This window comes from Dreissena polymorpha, chromosome 1 (genome assembly GCF_020536995.1).
Source record: "Dreissena polymorpha isolate Duluth1 chromosome 1, UMN_Dpol_1.0, whole genome shotgun sequence".
Lineage (NCBI taxonomy): Eukaryota > Metazoa > Mollusca > Bivalvia > Myida > Dreissenidae > Dreissena > Dreissena polymorpha.
The window spans coordinates 12,051,771-12,073,128 of record NC_068355.1 but is presented as its reverse complement, the minus strand read 5'-3'; the positions used below and the strand labels follow the sequence as shown (position 1 = coordinate 12,073,128).

Genomic DNA, 21,358 nt, shown 5'->3' with positions numbered 1-21,358 from the left:
TTCATCGGAATTTATCGGAACCATAAGATAAGATTTATGTAGCCTGTTATCCATTAAAGAGTGACACCGTAAATATGCTACAGTGCGAGTATACTATGTAGGTTACAAACCAACAGTAATAATAATTATTGTCGTCAGCACAGGTGAATGATAAATCACAGAGCTAGCGACTCATTTTATTTCTTCTTCCTTTACAGACAAACAAATGATATTGGTCTAACGACCAGCGCTATCAAAATCTGTACTTTTGTGTGTAGTATCAAAACTTGGTGATCGTGATCGCGTATGATAATTTTGCATTTTTTAAAATTTTAAAACAAAACGGAAGGAGTACGATGTTTCTGTTAAGCAATTACCAATTACAATGTTAATTATTGATTATATATTTTGTTGATGTATACATTTTCTCGAGGACTGCGTGTAACTCGGGGGCTAGGCATCATGAAAGGACCTTGTCATGAGTGGCACGTGCATTTACGCCCATGACGCCAACTGTATGGTATTGAGTGTTTGTGTGTATTGTTTGTCACACTATAAATACTTATCAACTAGACGCAGTGAAGGCGGGAAATACCGGGTCAAACTGTATTTAATGGTGAGCGTCTCTTTATGGGGAAATATTTAAGGCGATAAAAAATAAAATGGGATCCACGGCCGATTTGCATTAAATTGGACATCGCAATGTAGCGGGTCTGCAGCAGACTATGTCAAACGATTGGTTTAAACAATGTTGTGAGTGGCAGGTAATGAAAATGTTACACTGTTCAAATGTGAGGAATAGGTAAAAGTGGTTCAAATTTAACGCGTAGGGGTCTTGAAAAAACACGCGCAGTGCGCGTCAATAAGGACTTATACGGTACTTTTTATGCCCCCCTTCGAAGAAGAGGGGGTATATTGCTTTGCTCATGTCGGTCGGTCGGTCGGTCGTTTTTTTGGTCCGTCCACCAGGTGGTTGTCAGACGATAACTCAAGAACGCTTGGGCCTAGGATCATGAAACTTCATAGGTACATTGATCATGACTCGCAGATGACCCCTATTGATTTTGAGGTCACTAGGTCAAAGGTCAAGGTCACGGTGACCCAAAATAGTAAAATGGTTTCCGGATGATAACTCAATAACGCTTAGGCCTAGGATCATGAAACTTGATAGGTAGATTGATCATGACTCGCAGATGACCCCTATCGATTTTAAGGTCACTAGGTCAAAGGTCAAGGTCACGATGACCCGAAATAGTAAAATGGTTTCCGGATTATAACTGAAGAACGCTTATTCCTAGGATCATGAAACTTGATAGGTAGAATGATCATGACTCGCAGATGACCCCTATTGATTTTCAGGTCACTAGGTCAAAGGTCAAGGTCACGGTGACCCGAAATAGTAAAATGGTGTCCGGATGATAACTCAAGAATCCTTATGGCTAGGATCATGAAACTTCATAGGTGCATTGATCATGACTGGCAGATGACCCCTATTGATTTTCAGGTCACTAGGTCAAAGGTCAAGGTCACAGTGACAAAAAATATATTCACACAATGGCTCTCACTACAACGGAGAGCCCATATGGGGGGCATGCATGTTTTACAAACAGCCCTTGTTTTCTTTAATTTTCTTTTTGTTTTAAACTGGAATTCTTAAGTTCTGATGATTACATTTATCAATTTAAAGCATTGAATGACAAACTTCAAAATATGCCATAATCTGTGAAAAGGTCCCTTTAACTAGAGCTATTATAGAAGGTGTTTAATAGTCCCACAAGCTGTTTTTGATACAGTTGAGGGCTTTAACGAATGAGTTTTTGATTTTATCTTTGAGCCTAATAAAACATATGTTTTGATATTTATTGTGTTGGCCAAATTTTTGTATGTTACATCTGTAATATGAAGGTTACTGGTTATATATTTAGGCTATTTTTTTTCAATACATGTATATTGCAGATACAGTAAGCACAATTTTCACAAAAAGTGCTACATTTTTACTTACTGTTAGAGGAGAGTATACTACTTTTTTGTTCAATTTACATGTAAGAAATTACTTATTTCTTTTTGTAACTCAGATTTTTACCTTAATTAAAACCTATGGAAATGTTGATAATATAACCTGTGTTTATGCGCACATGTATAAATTTTACTTGTATGATCGCCCAGACATACATTATTATGTACATCCAAAAGCTTGTGTTTTGTACTTTTTTTAAAACTATTGTTAAACTTTCACAGCTTAATGACCTTAATGTGCAGAGAAAGAAAGAAGGATTATTGGCTGGCCCTTTGTCTGCTTTTTCTGTGCAGAATATATAGTCTCCTGGTATTTGTGTTTAAACTCCTTTAACTATTGGTTGGAACTCAGTTGAACTTTCACAGTTTCATATGATTTATAGTCATTAAGGACTTTTTCTGTCAGTACCATTGTGTTGCTGTAAGTAACTTCAAGTAGGATCAAGGGTGTTAATGTCCTTGTACTTGAGAACAAGGAAATAATATGATCATGTATTAAATGTGAAACTGAGCATTTAAGCAAACTACTAAGTATGTTGAACATTTTCAAAGGCTGTTTATACAGATATATGATTACAGTTTAAATTAAATATAAAAACATGTACCAGTATGTCTAAAAAATATTGTTTTAATAGGAACTAATCTGATAAATTGTTAGTCCTTGGAATGACAAGAATTAAGAAAGGCAATACAAGTATATATAAAACAGAATATTGGTTCAACTTAATTATCCCCACGCTTTTCAGAGAAAAAGTGGAGATATTGTGGTTATCTCCGTCTTCCGTTTGTCCGTCCTGGCCACCTGCTCCACCAACACTATTAGCTCAAGAACCTTGAAACTTACACACATGATAGCTATGAGCATATGTGCGACGGTGAGGGTGGCGGAATTTTGATCTGACTCCTGGGTCAAAAGTTATGGGGGTTGGGATGAGGCCCGGTCAGAGATTTTCCTCCAACCCCAATTCGAAAAAGGCTCATAACTACTTTGTCCCTTCAGATATTGCTTTCATATTTGGTATGCATGTGTATTTGGACAACACCTTTCCATGCACATACAATTTTTGACCCCTGTGACCTTGACCATGAACTTTAGGTCAGTTTTCAGGTTTCGAAATCTGCAACCGCAAATCGAAAAAGGCTTATAACTACTGTGTCCCTTTTGATATTGCTTTCATATTTGGTATGCATGTGTATCTTGACAACACCTTTCCATGCGCATAGAACTTTTGAACCTTGTGACCTTGACCTTGAACTTGAGGTAAGCGTTCTGGTTTTGAAATCTGCAACCACGAATCTAAAAAGGCTCATACCTACTGTGTCCCTTCAGATATTGCTTTCATATTTGGTATGCATGTGTATTTGGACAACACCTTTCCATGCACATACAATTTTTGACCCCTGTGACCTTGACCATGAACTTTAGGTCAGTTTTCAGGTTTCGAAATCTGCAACCGCAAATCGAAAAAGGCTTATAACTACTGTGTCCCTTTTGATATTGCTTTCATATTTGGTATGCATGTGTATCTTGACAACACCTTTCCATGCGCATAGAACTTTTGAACCTTGTGACCTTGACCTTGAACTTGAGGTAAGCGTTCTGGTTTTGAAATCTGCAACCACGAATCTAAAAAGGCTCATACCTACTGTGTCCCTTCAGATATTGCTTTCATATTTGGTATGCATGTGTATCTGGACACCACCTTTCCATTTTGCGTTCAGGTTACGAAATCTGCAACCGTGATTCAAAAAAAGCTCGTAACATCTGTGTCTCTTCATATTTGGTACACATTTTACCCCTGTGGCCTTGAACTTGAACTAAGGGTCCGCGTTTAGATTTCAAAATCTATTATGTGGTTAACTCTGCCGTGTGTCCGTCCTGGCCACTATCTCCTCCTACACTATTAGCACTAGAACAATCTCAGGTATGCATGGCCCCATTACCAACCCTGGGGCGCTCCTTGGTCAAACATGCCGCGTGGGGATATGCGTCGGCCTCTGCCGCGCCAGTTCTAGTTCTTTATGTTTAAAATAGTTCAGCTAAATCAGTTAATGATACAGATGTAAACAGAATAGAGCACACACAAGGAATACAATAACTCATGATCATCATAAGCATGTTGGGACCAACAACCTTATAAAAGCATACAAATATTGATAAAATTAATTAATCATGCATAATAAATGTTGGATAATAGCTATATCATATGGTTAAAGCCATAGTTTTTTGCTCAGTATTTTGTAACCAACATTTCTTGCTTTAACAGTTATATTGTCTTGTGAACTTTTACCAGCATTTAAAGATAAGCATATAAATAGGCATATAAATAGACATGTTGCACTATTGCAGCATAGTTTTCTTAATTTCTTTTGTGTTTTTTCAATGAACAGTTTGACATTTGTAACATTGCTGACATTTAGATTGCAATTTGCATGAGTTCTGTTAATAATCTCAATCCACAAAAAGGCATTTGTAATACTCCTAATTAGTCTAATAGTTCTATGCCTTAAGTTACAGTGTGATGGTGTCTGATATATATTTGAGCCTCCCTCTGTGAAAAGGGTATTTAATGCATGTGCGTAAAGTGTTGTCCTAGAAGCCTGTGCAGTCTGCCTAAACTTGGTTTTTGCTAAGAATAGAGATTATCTTGAAACAATGAATATCATAAAAGCGGAAAGTGTCATCCCTGATTAGCCTTTGCGGGATGCCTAGTTAACACTCTGAAACGTTGTGATAAGATAACGTTAAAATTATATGTTCTCTATGTTCAATAATTGGTCACATGAATTGAAAAAAAGGTCACTAAGTCATCTAAAACTGAAAACTTCTAAAGTCATTGGTTTGCACTATTTTCATGAAATTTTATCTAAACATTTGTACTTTGTATTTGTGATTTCTCACAGATATGGACATGTCACAAAAAAATAAAGAAGAACTAGAGAAAGAAACGTGTTTTTTGTTTTCTCTTGAATTATATAATTTTCGTACAAATGGTAGCTGGTGATGCCCACAGGTTGTTTTCTATTCCATTCATGTGTCATTTATGAAAACACGTATTGAAGCATTTTGATTTGAAACTGTATAAAATGCATTCATTTTCCTTATCTTTAAATTTCAGCAAGGAATTTTGATGTTAAGAAAGCAGAGAAAATGTTGCGATCGGTACGTATGGATATATGTATTTAAAACAATGTAAAGTCTAAAATTTATAAGTCTTGACTTTCCTTCACATGTACCCAGTTATATGTCAGCAGTCTGTCCCCATGTTAGGCTACTCAAAAATCAAATTGTCTCTGTGAATCTTCATGGATGTAAGTCTTAACCCATTTATGCCTAGCGTCCAGAAAAAAGCCTTGGCAAACGTGGCAGACCCAGATGAGACACGGCTTGATGCGGCGTCTCATCTGGATCTGCGCTGTTTGCTTAAAGGAATTTATTTAAGAAATATTCCAATATATAAATAAATATACTAGATATCCCTAATTTTGGAAATAAATTGATCCAATTTAGAAGGATGGGATAGTCCACTAGGCATAAATGGGTTAAGTTAAGCTTAACTGTATTCATCTGCATAATTATGCAGGCAACTGCATAGCTAATACTTGAAGGTTAATGTTATGGTGCACCTTTAACTCTGTATTGGAGGTCCTTCAGCAGCATTAACACATGTGCTTAAAGGCACACCATAACCAGATAGATTTGAATTGTTTTAGCAAATCTTAAATGCAAATTATGGTGGAATTAACATGTCAATCCATATTATTGTCAAATTTACCAGTATAGTTTGTTCTAATTTGTCATGCATTTGTTCCTCTTATTAAAACATACAAGCTGATCAAAGTTTAAGCATTTAATTTGCATGAGTTATTTTTATGTAACTTATGTATGAGATCATATTGGATGAGGGTATGTGAAATTGATAATGTCATCTGAAGAACATTTAAATATTGTATAAAATATCAGCATTTTATAAAAAATAACAAATAAACCTTGTTCAAATAGTTTAAAATTAAAGCTGATAATAGCTGATAATAAATATACACAACTTTGTTAACTCTTCCAGTGCTGGAACTGAATTTTGAAGGTTTTCGCAAACAGTTTGGATCCAAACTGTTTGCTATTCTGATAGTATTCTTTGAAAAAAAAGAAGGTAATTTTAGAAATTCAGCAGATGACATTTTTGCAGACGACGTATTTCCCAGCATGCAAATGGTTATATTTGCAGGCAATTGAGTGGAGAAAGGCAAATGGAGCGGACACAATACTGGACAATTATGAGGGGATAGAAGTGATTGAAAAGTACCGGACTGGAGGGGTGTTAGGCCATGATAAAACTGGCTGTCCCATATATATTGACCCATATGGCCTTGTAGATATGAAAGGTATATATGCATAGGGTAAACTAACTAACTCAAAAATAAGGAAAACAAATTTAGTTTATTTGATATTTTATCTTATAAGATTAAGGAGAACATGTCAACCAGCTAATTGTATAATGCAGCCAGTGCGAAGGCATGTCTAGATGTTAGATGGCAATCTTGAGAGAGGGTCTGTTCAAAATTGTGTATACATTCTTTTCAAAGAATGCTTTTACACTTTTGAATGGCCTTCTAATAAGTTTCTTTTGTTTCATGTGCAAATTTCTTAAATGGTTCTTATAAATGATAACTTCTGACCATGACAGCTAAAGACCAAACTATTTTTTTTTTCCAATAATTGTACTCAAGTGTTCTTTCCTATATCATTTACCAGTGTCTTAACTGTTTCAGATGCATTTCAAAATATGGGTGCCATATGTTGTTCTTGTGTGGATGTGTGTAGGCCATGGTTTTCATACTTGTGCTTTGTGTTGGTTTTCATCGTCAAGATCAAGGTCACTATAACTCAAAATAGACAAACAGTTTCCACTCAATGACTTAAGTTTGGATGGAGAATTATTACTTTGAAATTGTGTATGTAGGCGTCTCATGTAGACCCTAGCTTGGAATTTTATTTTGGGCTGGTTTAGTCAAGGTGCTGGTCGCTGCTACTTAAAGTAAACAAACAGTTTTCCTCTCAATTAACCTAGTTTGAAAGGAGATGCTATACAGAAATTGCGTGAAGATAGCTTACTTGCAGACCTAGCCTGTGATTAAATTTGGGGCTAGTCTTGTTAAGGTCAAGGCCTTGTAAAGGTCAATGCCTCTTTTGCTAAAAATAGAAAATCAGTTTCGGCTGAAAATCTTGAGTTTGAATGGACTTATTGCTGTGGAATTTTGTGTTCATGCAGAGCTAAATGTGGATTGCATTTCAGCTGTTTGATGATGGTCAAGGTCACTTTTACCAAAAATAAAGTCAATTTCTACTCAATAACTGTTACGTTAGTTTTGATGGAGGAAATATGATGAAATTTTGTGTGTAGGTAACTTACTTGCAGAGCTTACATGAGTTTGCATATTAATTATTTTATTACTATGTTTTTTGTTGTATCAATTCTTTTCTCTGTCATTATTTGTACAAAAAATGATAAATAGGTTGGTACATCCTTCACAGATGTAACAGAGACCTTTAAACAGGCATATTTTGTGAAAAGTTGGCAATCTTATTACATAAGTATTTGTTTAACTTTTTTCAGGACTACTAAGTTCTGTTAAAAAGCAGGATTTGATGCGAAAATTTATACATGTCATGGAAACCATTGCCAAAACATGCGAAGAGGAATCTGCAAAGGTAACTCAAACATTTTCATATGGGGCTGAATCTGAATAACAATGATGCCTATGTATGATTATTTAAGTCCTGTTTTTTTAGCTCACCTGATTGCTCAGGTGAGCTTTTGTGATCGGTTTTTGTCCGTCCGTCCGTCGTCCATATTTGGTTTGTAAACACTCTAGAGGCCACATTTCTGGTCTGATCTTCATGAAACTTGGTCAGAAGATTTGTCCCAATGATTCCTTAATCGAGATTGAAACTGGGTCATGCGGGGTCAAAAATTAGGTCACAAAGTAAAAAAAAAGAAAAACCTTGTAAACACTGGAGAAGTCACAAGTCTAAGTTACATGCCTAATCTTCATGTAACTTTGTCAAAATGTTTGTTTTAATGATATGTTGGTTGAGTTCAAAAGTGGGTACGGTCCGTTGAAAAACATGGCTGTTAGTGGGCGGGGCAGTTTTCCTTAGAGAAACCTTGTGTACACTCTAGAAGTCACAATGATATTTGGTCAGATTATTTGTTTTCTAGTTACGAGAGTTGAGTTTGAAAATGGTTCCGGTCTGTTGGAAAACATGGCTACCAGGGGAGGAGGGGGGGTGGGGGAAATTTTCCTTATATTTGTATAGTAAAAAAAGCTTGTGAACACTCTAGACGTCACATTTTTTGCCCAATCATCATGAAACCTGGTGGAAACATTGAATTTATTTATATCTCAGATGAGTTTGAAAATGGTCCCAATCAGTCTAAAAACATGGCCGCCAGCGGGGGGGGGGGGGCAGTTTTCCTTATATGACTATAGAGAAACCTTGTGAACACTCTAGAAGTCACATTTTTATGCCCCCTAAGGAGGGCACATAGTGATCGCACTCTCCGTCTCTCCGTCACACTTTTGCTTTGAGTTTTCGAAAAATGCTCATAACTTCTATGTCGCTTCAGATGTATTCTTCATATTTGGTATGCATGTGTATATGGACAAGGCCTTTCCATACGCGCAAATTTTGACCCGTTTGACCTTGACCTTGAACTTACGGTCCGCGTTTAGGTTTCAAAATCTGCGTTTAGGTTTCGAAAAAGCGTTTTTCGGGGGCATATGTCTTCCAATGGAGACAGCTCTTGTTTGCCTAATCATTGTTAAATTTAGTCAAGACATTGGTTTTATTGATATCTTGGACAAGTTGGAAAATGGCTCATATCGGTGAAAAAAACACACTTTTTAGCTCATCTGATTGCTCAGGTGAGGTTTTAGGGTCTGTCTTTGTCCCTCATCCATCTGTCCACATTTGGTTTGTAAACACTCTAGCATTCGCATTTCTCAAGCATACGTTATCAAAGTTGCTGAGAAGCTATATGGCCACAAGATCTCAGTCAAGTTTGATAATGAGCAAAATTGCATAATAAATGCCAGAATTATTTCCCTTAGATTGTCAAAATTTTCATGATATACAAAATCCTTGTAAACACTCTAGAGGTCACAATTTCGTTTAAGATTTTATTAATCTTGGTCATAATATTTATTTCTGTAAGTAAAGTTTGATGTTTGGTCATGAGGGGTCAAAATATAGGTCACAAGGTCAAATCTTCCAAAAACCTCATATGCGAGAGTTTTGGTTCAATAATGATGAAACTTTACCAGGATGTTTGTCTGGACAATATCTAGGTCAAGTTTGATGTTTGGTAATGTGGGGGGTAATTCTAGGTCATGGGATCTTATCTTACCAAAACCTTGTAAACACACTAAAGGCCATAGTTTGGGTTCAATAATGGTGATACTTTACCAGGATATTTTTTCTTGATGATATCTAAGTTAGACATTGGGTCATGTGGGGTCAAAGTCTTTGTAACGAGGTCCAAATCTTACAAAAACCTTGTAAACACATGTACAATTAGCATTACTTGCAAATGTTTGCATGCAAAAAAAAATGCAAATGGACTCAATCAGAATTAATTATATGCTCACACTGCAAAAGTAAACAGCAAAGAACCAATCTAATATGATCTAGAGTACTGAATTTTCAACTAAGCAATAAACAAGGCCTTGTCAAAAAGGGGAGCGAACCATCTTGGCCCTCTTGTTTTAGTTTTTGCCCTTGTCATTTGAATGCATAAAATGGTACAGTGGAACCCTCTGAACTGGATTCTCTCTATACTGGAATACTCATATATAACTGTACAAACTGTCCGGTCCCATGTTTATGCCCCCAAAGGAGGGCATATACTGATCGCACTGTCCGTCCGTCTGTCTGTCCGTCCATCTTTCTGTCTGTAACACTTTGCGTTTAGTTTCAAAAAAATGCTCATGACTTCTATGTTGCTTCAGATGTAACCTTGGTATGCATGTGTATATGAACAAGGCCTTTCCATACACACACATTTTGACCCCTTTGATCTTGACCTTGAACATAGGGTCCGCATTTAGGTTTCCAAATCTTCGTTTAGGTTTCAGAAAATGCTCATAACTTCTATAAAGGTGGTCACAAATTGTGCAAGCTGTGAAAATCTCAAGACAATTAAATGAGACTTGGCTTGTGATGTACATATCAATCAATAGAAGTCATAATACTGATTATTATTACTGATAACAAACATAGGGTTCTTGAGTGTGTTTTGTTTTTGATGTAGGAAGCTGTGCTAAATTTAAATAAGCTTAATACTATTTAATTTTGAATTGTTTATTACAATTGCTAAATTAGTGTCCCATAAAATGGTGTTTTGCTGACTTCTTGAAGCAGTGGTATTTGGATTTAGATTTTCAAATTGGCAATGAAGATAACTAAGACTAAAAATTCCTAAATCTCCTCCCAACAAATCGGGGATATCGTGCAAAAAAAATCTGTGTACATGTCGCCTTGGGAAAACAACTCTTCACCCAACAAAAGTCAGTCAATGAGATGAAATATGAACAATTATAAGGACAGAATAAGTGACCTTATAGGAATGTGTTTGATGAAAAGGTGTTCAATTGTGACGAGACTGGACTTAACTACCATGCGTTACCAGACAAGACACTCTGAAAATTAGGGTCCCTTGACAAGTGGAAACAAGACATCTTAAAAGCGTGTGTTTTTTCACATTAGACTATGTAATTGACCTTCGGAAATTAAAATAGTCAATTTACCCTCTAAACTGGTATCCTGTCTAAACCAGAATTTCTTCTCAGTGTCCGGTTTATAGGGATTCCACTGTATAAGCAAATTGATTTAATATTTTCTAAATGATTGCATGCATGAACATCACTTCTATGGCTTTGATTTTTAGACTGGAAAGATGCTTGACCAGATAACTGTCATATATGATTTAAGGAATATCGGAGTAAAACATATGTGGAAGCCAGGTATTGTATGGGGTTTCATACATCATAGATGTTATTACGCACAACTGGCTTTTTGTTTTGTTTGTTTTGATTTTAACACTACATATGCTTTCAGTGCACACCATTTATGAAGCTTAGCTATAAAGTTGCGATGGTATTTTATTTTAAAAGTCTGTTTGTTTTCTTTTATTGTTATTTTTTTTTAAATAATGGAGATACATTACTCAAACAGATGTCAAATATATTTAATTTTTGTTATATCAGTATATGTCAATAGAATTATTACATTTTATTCTAATTTCAAGAGCAAGGGCACACAATCTTATGAGAAGTTTGATTCAAATTTTCAAATTCAAAGAAACACCTTTCATTCAGAGGCAGTTTATCAATATACTTAGGCTGAATGGGTCAAGTTCCCCCCTGGGTACTACTTTCCCATACATTTTTCACAAATGGGTACGAACAAAAATATGGATATGAAAATTTTGGGTACAAAAAACATGTGGGTACAAACATTTTGGGTACGACAAAAATGTGGGTACACAAATTTTGGGTAAGAAAAAAATGGGTAAGAAACTTTTGGGTACGAAAAAATTATGCAAAAAAAATTGGGTACCACACAAAATTTGGGTACCACACAAAATTTGGGTACCAAAGCAATGTTGGTACCAATTTTTTTATTATGAAAGATGTGGTACCAGTAAGTATACCGAGGTCTCAAAAGTATCATTTGAAAATTGGTGTCCGTTGAAGTATACTTCAAAGTACAGTCTTCGAAATTAGCTTTGAAAAGTTACATGCCAGTCGGGCCAGTTACTTAAGAATTTTTACATGCCCAACATATTTTTTACATGCCCAAACTTTTTAACCAAAATTATAACAAATCACAACATTTTAACACTTACATGCTACACATAGTAAAGCAGAACATTTGTTTCAATAGTAGTGAATACAATTACAGCTAATCAATCACTAGAATTAAGACGGTCAATCGTTACACCAGTGCTCTTGAAAAGAGCGTTCTCTGGTGTCATCGTACCATTTTTTGGCTTCCTTTTTCTCTAAATCATTGTCAATTTTCTATTTTGGAAGTGCTTTATCGGGCTTAGTCCCATCAACATACCTAAGATACTGCCTCTATGTCGACAATGACATTTGTTTACATTGACAAAAAACGGAAGCCTATTACTTGATTGAAATGATCGATTCAAAAAGCATCTTGTCGATTAATGTCTAGAGAAACCGTCGATAAGAACCGAATGTGACCGAACTGCATCGGTCAAAAACAATAACGATGACGTGTGCAAGCAGGTGCGTGTTGTTAAACCAATTGAATTTCATTGTTTTACAACTTACGGCAAGGTGTTTGTTCGCAAAATTGAAAAATAGATCTGCAAATATCAAGAACCGCTTACGATTATTTTTATACGCCCGTATAAAATACGGGACGTATTATGTGAAACCCCTTGGCGGGCGGCGGGCGGCGGGCGGAAGGCATCACTTTGTCCGGACTCTTATTCAAATTGTATTCATCCGATCTTCACCAAACTTGGTCAGCAGTTGCATCTAGTTGATATCTAGGCCAAGTTCGAATATGGGTCATGCCGGGTCAAAAACTAGGTCATAGGGTCAATAAGTGCATTTTCAAAGGGGCCACTTTGTCCGGACTCTATTTCAAATTGTATTCATCCGATCTTCACCAAACTTGGTCAGCAGTTGCATCTAGTTGATATATAGGCCAAGTTCGAATATGGGTCATGCCGGGTCAAAAACTAGGTCATAGGGTCAATTAGTGCATTTTCAACGGCGCCACTTTGTCCGGACTCTAATTCAAATTGTATTCATCCGATCTTCACCAAACTTGGTCAGTAGTTGCATCTAGTTGATATCTAGGTCAAGTCCGAATATGGGTCATGCTGGGTCAAAAACTAGGTCAAAGGGTCAATTAGTGCATTTTACTTTGTCCGGACTCTAATTCAAATTGTATAAATCTTATCTTCACCAAACTTGGTCAGTAGTTGCATCTAGTTACCTTTGCAATGACACTAATTGGTTATTTCTTAAGTGTTAAAAACAAACCCAGTCGTGTGTAAACAACACTTATCGACTGTTTTTCACGCTTCACTGCTTGCCATAGTAAGCCGCGAAGTATAGGGTGTTAATACCAGATAGGACCGGTTTTTTGCCTAAGTTAGCGAATTCTCAGATTAAAACATGTCATTTAGTGATCATGCTCGTCGAATTTTTGGGAGCCATAGTCAAAGCGCTATATATTGGACAGCGCCATATACCGGTCCGCGATATATCGGCGTTGCAGTGTAGTTTTCATCTGATCTTCACCAAACTTGGTAAGAAGTTGTATCTAGACAATATCTTGGTCAAGTTCGAATATGGGTCATGCCAGGTCAAAAACTAGGTCATGGGGTCACTTAATGCATTTCAATGATTTAGCATGGTGTCCGCTCTCTAATTGAAGTAGTTTTCATCTGATCTTCACCAAACTTGGTCAGAAGTTGTATCTAAACAATATCTAGGTCAAGTTCGAATATGGGTCATGCCGGGTCAAAAACTAGGTCATGGGGTCACCTAGTGCACTTCAATGATTTAGCATGGTGTCCGCTCTCTAATTAAAGTTGTTTTCATCCGATCTTCACCAAACTTGGTCAGAAAATGTATCTAGACAATATCTAGGTCAAGGTCGAATATGAGTCATGCTGGGTCAAAAATTAGGTCACGGGGTCACTTAGTGCATTTCAAGGATTAAGCATGGTGTCTGCTCTCTAATTGAAGTAGTTTTCATCCGATCTTTACCAAATTTGGTCAAAAGTTGTGTCTAAATAATATCTAGGTCAAGTTCAAATATGGGTCATGTTGGGTTAAAAACTAGGTCACAAGGTCACTTAGTGCATTTCAAGCATTAAGCATGGTGTCCGCTCTCTAATTAAAGTAGTTTTCATCCGATCTTCACCAAATTTGGTCAGAAGTTGTGTCTAGATGATATGTAGGTCAAGTTAAAATATGGGTCATCGTAAAGTTATCAAGTTGTCCAAAACCTTAAAACGGGCGTATCTTGTGACAGTTTGGCACTCTTGTTTATAAACTGTCAATTGGCTTCAATAATTTACATGCCCGGCGGGCCACAAACATGAATTTTTGTATGTGCCCGGCAGTAATTTTACTCGCCACGGGCGATCGGGCGTGTGCTAATTTCGAAGACTGAAGTATACGGGGTACAGGGAAGTAGTACCCGGGGGGAACTTGACCCATTCAGCTAAACTTAGTAATAATTTCTAACCTTGCAACAATTTCTTAACTTGCACAATAACATATTTATTATACAAAATGGCCAAGTTATATCCGATTTACATTTTTAGCATGTTTTTTAAATTTCACAGCACCGTAATCCTTAAGGATTGTATGCCATCAAACCTATGCATAATGTTGGTTGCTTCCAGCAGAAGTTGTCTGCTCAAAGAATTCCAAACAAAGGAAATGTATTTACATACATTTAAGATAATTCTTCTTGTTGTCTTTGCTTCCATTGTTAATTCTTCTTGTTGTCTTTGCTTCCATTGTTTGTCTTTTTGTACCATTTTATGTCTATCAAAAAATAATTATGTTTCTTTGTTCCGTTATTATTAAAAAATTGCTTAAGTAGTTAATTCAAAATCTACTTTGATTTCTTTTTAGCTCTCCTGAGCAAAACGTGCTCATGGTGAGCTTTTGTGATCGCTTTTTGTCTGTCGTCCGTTGTGCGTTGTCCGTTGCCTTGTTAACTCTCTAGAGGCCACATTTATTGTCCAATCTTCATAAAATTGGTCAGCAGATTGGTTTCAATGATATCTTGGATGAGTTCGAAAATGGTAACGTTTGCTTGAAAAACATGGCTGCCAAGGGGCGGGCATTTTTCCTTATATGGCTATAGTAAAATATTGTTAACACTCTAGAGGCCACATTTATTGTCCTATCTTCATAAAACTTGGTCAGAAGATTCATCCCAATAATATCTTGAGCGAGTTTGAAAATGATGCTGGTTGGTTGAAAAACATGGCCGCCAGGGGGCGGGGCATTTTTCCTTATATGGCTTTAGTTAAACCTTAACACTCTAGAGGCCTCATTTATTGTCCAATCTTGATGAAATATGGTCAGAAGATTTGTCTTAATGATATCTTGGATGAGTTCGAAAACGGTTACGTTTGCTTGAAAAATATGGCCGCCAAGGGGCGTTTTTTTTTCCTTATATGGCTATATAAGGCTATAGTAAAATCTTGTTAGCACTCTAGAGGCCACATTTATAGTCTTCATGAAACTTGGTCAGAAGATTCAAGTTTCATAGATTCATACCAATAATATCTTGGACGAGTTCAAAAATGATGCCTGTTTGTTGAAAAACATGGCCACCAGGGGGGGGGGGGGGGGGGGGCGGGGCTGTTTTCCTTATATAGCTATAGTAAAACTTTGTTAACACTCTAGAGGTCACATTTATTTTCTGATCATCATGAAACTTGGTCAGAAGATTCATCCTGATAATATCTTGAACGAGTTCAAAAATGATGCTGGTTGGTTTAAAAACATGGCTGCCAGGGGCCGGGGCATTTTCCTTAAATGGCTATAGTAAAACCTTGTTAACACTCTAGAGGCCACATTTATTTTCCGATCTTTGTGAAACTTGGTCAGAAGATTTGTCCCAATAATATCGTGTTATCTCAGGTGAGCAACTTTGGGCCTTTCAGGCCCTCTTGTTTATGAAGTCAGGGCCCTCGTTTGGCCGTTTTTTGGCCCCATTTTCCCCCTTAAAATAGTATACTTGTTTCCCCTATTTCAGCTATAAATTCCCCCTTCCAATTTTTTTTTATACCCATGTTTCCAGCTGGTATTGTGCTATTTTTCATTTGATTAAATGTATAAGTATCTAAATTACATTGAAAAATAGCAATTTTAAGTGTTGAATGGTTGGTGAAAAGATCTTCTAAAATTCTAAAATACTAGTACCCCTTTTGCCCAAAACAACGTGAAATTCCCCCTCTAAGGGTACCGGCCTCAATCCCCCAAAGTGTAGCAAGGGCCCTAAAAGTTTGAATCATTGATGATTTATCATGAATTCTTGTCAGTAACAAATTGGATTTTTTCTTACAATTAACAACACAAATTGTTAAACCAAGCATAATCTGAATAACTCAACAGAAGAAATTTGGAGATGACTTGCATGAAATGTACCAAAAAAGAAAATTATGTAGCGAACAATCATCATTTTCCTGCCTTACCAAAACCTTTCCTCATTTTATAGTGCCAAAAATCAGACTCTTGTTATTTTAGCTGTTTTGTTTTTCCTACAGTTGGAAACACCTATCGAACAAATGGTGTACATATATGACTTACAAGCATACAGCCTGCGACTCTTGTCCAGAGAGAGTACGTAGAATAGGAATCTCTTACCTCAGCACTGTGTTGCTTTCCAACTTTGCTCTGAGCTGTTGGTTTATTACCATTGCCTAAGAAACCTTAATTTTTATGCCCCCCTTCGAAGAAGAGGGGGTATATTGCTTTGCTCATGTCGGTCGGTCTGTCGGTCAGTCGGTCTACCAGGTGGTTTCCGGATGATAACTTAAGAACGCTTGGGCCTAGGATCATGAAACTTCATAGGAACATTGATCATGACTCGCAGATGACCCCTATTGATTTTGAGGTCACTAGGTCAAAGGTCACGGTGACCCGAAATAGTAAAATGGTTTCCGGATGATAACTTAAGAACGCTTATGCCTAGGATCATGAAACTTGATAGGTAGATTGATCAGGACTCGCAGATGACCCCTATTGATTTTCAGGTCAAGAGGTAAAAGGTCAAGGTCACGGTGACCTGAAATAGTAAAATGGTTTCCGGATGATAAGTCAAGAACGCTTATGCCTAGAATCATGAAACTTCATAGGTAGATTGATAATGACTGGCAGATGACCCCTATTGATTTTCAGGTCACTAGGTCAAAGGTCAAGGTCACGGCGACCCGAAATAGTAAAATGGTTTCCGGATGATAACTCAAGAACGCTTATGCCTAGGATCATGAAACTTGATAGGTAGATTGATAATGACTCGCAGATGACCCCTATTGATTTTCAGGTCACTAGGTCAAAGGTCAAGGTCACAGTGACAAAAAACATATTCACACAATGGCTGTCACTACAACGTAGAGCCCATATGGGGGGGCATGCATGTTTTACAAACAGCCCTTGTTTGGCTTTGGTTTATCTCTCAGCATTTTGTTTCTGTTCTCAGTTTAAAAGCTAACTGAGCTGATTTATTAACTTCATGGAGATATAGAGAATACTAGGTCGATGCCGAATAAAGCAAAGTTTATTTTGCGAGGCTTAGAAAATCTGAGCCACGAGCCTTGGCGAGTGGTTCAGATTTTAGGGCCGAGCAAAATAAACTTCGCTTTATTCAGCACCGACCTAGTATTTGATTTATCCCATCAATTCTTTAAGTCGTAAATTATTTCTTTAAAAATAGAAAAGGAAAATAGAGCTACACAGAAAATCCCAAAGATATTTTAAGCAAACATTGTTTAATTATTTTATTCGTGCCGAGCCTAATATATTAGAAAAAGATCAGGAGCTTACCTGTTTTCTGTTTATCATACCTCTACTTCCCCGATTTTAAAGAAATAATGAAAAAAAAATAATTAAAAACTGCAGCTTTAGCGGGAAGGTATATGACTTTTGTCGTATGACGTGTAAATAATGACTGCATGAGTAAGCGCACTTAAGGTAGCGCACCTCTAATGGGCACATATCCAAGTATAATTTAATTAATTATTTTCCTAATCAGCATCATTTCACTGAACTACATGCAAATTTGTAGGTAGGCTTTCCATGCTTTTTAAAAAAATATACCGATTTTTTCAAAACCACCCTCATGCTCGGCTTTTGTCCATTTTATTTTCACACCTGGGGTTTATAAAAGTTCAATAATTCATTCAAATTTCCAAATATGGGCATGCAGTTGGTGTGTACAGATGCAGTAAAGGTGTTTTAAGTTTAAACATGATGAAATAAGTATTCTTTTACAGACATTTATTTTTTACAAATTTTTATCTATGAAATAGCGCCATGAAATGTAAGTGATTTCAGCCAAGTAAAAATTGGGTCGGTTAAAAACAAAGTGTCATAAAATTTAAAATAGTATCATTTAAGTTATAGTTTAAACTTAATTTTTATAGAAACACTATATACAGCAAAAATACCAAGAAATAGAAAGATTTACCGTTTACTTTTTGAAATAAAAATAAAAATGCAACATGCATCATTCGTATTTTCAACAGTAAATTACCTAATTTAGCCATAACGTTGTTTTAATTTTAAAAATTGAAGGATGTGTATACAATTTTCAACATATTTAACAATAAACATAGCTTATATGCTATATTAAATCAAATTACGTTAGAAAAGAAATAAAACCCGTCGCAAAAAGAATGCGATGTCGGCAGGATTCGAACCTGCGCGGGAAGATCCCAAAAGGTTATTAGTCCATTGCCTTAACCACTCAGCCATGACAACTTCACATCAGCGCAATCTTAAATGAGATATCCATAAGTAAAGAGGTAAAAAGGCTAGTCGATCTTTGAAGAAATCGCGAAATCGTATTTTTCAGATGATAATTGGATCAAAGTCAATATTTATAGTGAAAATAATGTATTCTAAATAAATTAGGTAAACACATATCAAAATTCGATGTTTGAAAAAAATAAAATGCATCTCTCCGAAATAACCGATCATTGAAGATCGGCATTGATCGTAAAATAAATCGCGGGAAATCATTATAGGTGCGCTACCTTAATATTTGTAAATAATGTTTTTTTGCTTTTTGTGTTGCATTTTGTGTTTAAAATATATTACATCTTGGTATCAAATGGTTTGTTTTGTTGAATCTGATTCGATTTTACTAAAAATGATTAATTTATAGTTGATTTCGAGTAATATGACCATCCACCGCCGTGTGTGACAGCTATATTTCAGCATTGCCGAAATAAAGGAAAATATATTCCACAGTGGTTTATTTTGACAATGCACGTTTGATGGTGGGATAAAATGTTGTTGTTAAATGAGCCTGTCTCTCAGCGTTTTGTTATTATTTTCTATTTTCTTATTCATTTTCCATTATACATACCACAAAATGAATATTTGCAGTGCTCTATGAAAAGGAGGTTTAATGCATGTGCGGAAAGTGTTGTCCAAGATTAGCCTGTGTAGTCCACACAGGCTAATCAGGGAAAACACTTTCCACTTTTATGATTTTTTTTATATGAAAGTCTCCTTTTAGCAAAAATCCAGTTTAGGCGGAAAGTGTTGTCTCTGGGAAGACACTTTTGGTACATGCATTAAACCCCCTTTTCACATATCACAAAATGATTATGGTTCTGCCACTGGTGTTTCTATCTCTCAGCACAATAACATTTTAAAGGAAAAGACAAATCTTCTCATCCCAGCTTGATAACTTTCATTTAAACTACTACAGAATAACAAGAGGTGGCTGTGGCTAGTGGATATGGTGTCCCTTGAGCAAACAGCAGGTTACGGGATCCTCATTTTTTAGATCTTTACCTTAGACACCAAGTACTGGTTCTACTCAGAAAACTTACTGCAGAGCGTTCCAATAAGCAAGGCTTTCAATGCAATCACACTAAAATAATAAGTGAAAAAAAATACCATTAACTTGACCTGTATCACCAAGAATTGCTACTAAGTTTGAAATTTTTTAAAGGGCCTTCTTTTCAAGTAGACATGTGCAAACATTTTATTAAGGCATGTAATTTTTACCTCATACTGAAGTGAATGTATAGATAAAGTGTTGTTACTCTTGTTGAAAAAAACAACAAAATTATGGGCCTTAATTTTATTAAGCAATGTAGACCAGTAAATATTTTTCAGACTGGGTTTCGATCTTGTATTATATTCCATACATGTGTATAAATAAAGGATATGTAGTCAATTAACCCTTTACCACTTAGATATGTATTTTGATGCATTTGTAGTCTGTTAGAAAGTTAAATTTAATATTAGACCTTTCTAAATAAACCTTTTAAAGGCTTCATGTCCAACCATTAGATACTGATGAGAAGCAAACAGCATAAAACCTGAACAGACTGCGAGTAACTTGAAGTCTGTTCTCGTTTTATGATGGTTGCACATAGCCATTTTTACTTTGCTTCTGAGTGGGAAAGGGTTAAACTTAGCCATATTTATAGCAGAAGAATAAAATGTTTGCGATTTTGGTGTGAATACTTCACCATTTCTCAAGCAATTGAATTGAAACCTATTCATAATGGAATGAAGATTTGCTAGACACTTTTCCTTGTATTTCTGAGTTATGAGGCTTAGAACTTATTTAATGGCAGTAATGCTATGGCTGTGAAAAAGGCATGTGGAGCAAATCTCTAGTTATATCACAACAAAAAAATGTTTTGCCCGAGGTATAATGCAGTCATGTTATCAGTTAGTAGGTAAGTTGATTTGTGGCTCTGTTCTTATAGTTGGTTGATCTGCATATGATGTTCGAATTTATGGATTTAACTACTTCTACACCTTTAAATTCGTTGAATTGAAACTTTGAATTAAGCCTTTAATAATAGATGTTCAGTATTATGTTTTAATGCTCGGTGATCCGCATGTTCCTGAGTTATGTACCTTTGAACTGAGCCAATTTTGTGGCAGGAATATTAAGTGTTCTAAGTTAGTTGAGTGAATAACTTACATTTCTCAAATGTGTGAATTTCAACTTGAAATATTTATTTACCTTTAAGTGAAGGCAACTTTTTTATGCCAATTTTGATCCACCCATCGCTGGGTTATGTTACTTTGAATGTAGCCTATTTTGGCAGATTAGCATAAAATGTTCAAAGTTTGTGTAGCAAACTATCTTAACATTACTACAGTGATTGATTAGAAACTTGATATATGTCTTCATCATTAAGTGTGGATGTGACACCATTTTCACTTTCAGTGATCCATATGTTTTTAAGTTAGGTAGCCTACAACTTAGCAATGGGCATGGCTGCTTATGCTTACTGTACCTCCATCCAGCTACTGTGTCCCTACAGAGAGGGAGAAATGTATGCTTCATCGTCCCATTCTGCTGAACGGACCTTTACAGACACTTCTTCTTCCCAGCAGCAATCCAACTCTGGAACTAACTGCTGGTAGCAGTCTCCACTGCCGGGTCCTTGGACATGCAGGCCTGGTCACTCTGCATAATACCACATGCACAGTTTTTATCTGGTTTTATCTCTCACTTTGTTTTTGTTACCTCACAACGACCTTGTACAGTCAAAGTGCGTAGATGTTCCAGAGGAGCCCTGCACTTTATGGG

The 21,358-nt window shown here is 36.2% G+C and overlaps 1 protein-coding gene across 3 annotated transcripts in view; it reads left to right on the top strand.

The window, feature by feature from the left end:
- The window catches only part of LOC127871219 (SEC14-like protein 2), a 47,360-nt gene that overhangs the window by 9,248 nt on the left and 16,754 nt on the right, over positions 1-21,358 (top strand). For 2 of the 3 annotated variants that reach the window (XM_052413962.1, XM_052413978.1), the window contains exons 3-6: positions 5,115-5,158; positions 6,222-6,378; positions 7,611-7,705; positions 10,944-11,019. In XM_052413962.1, coding sequence (XP_052269922.1) covers positions 5,115-5,158; positions 6,222-6,378; positions 7,611-7,705; positions 10,944-11,019 — 372 coding nt within the window. Of the gene's footprint in view, positions 1-5,114; positions 5,159-6,221; positions 6,379-7,610; positions 7,706-10,943; positions 11,020-16,334; positions 16,411-21,358 lie in introns of all 3 variants that reach the window. The other variant, XM_052413969.1, reaches the window with a different exon arrangement.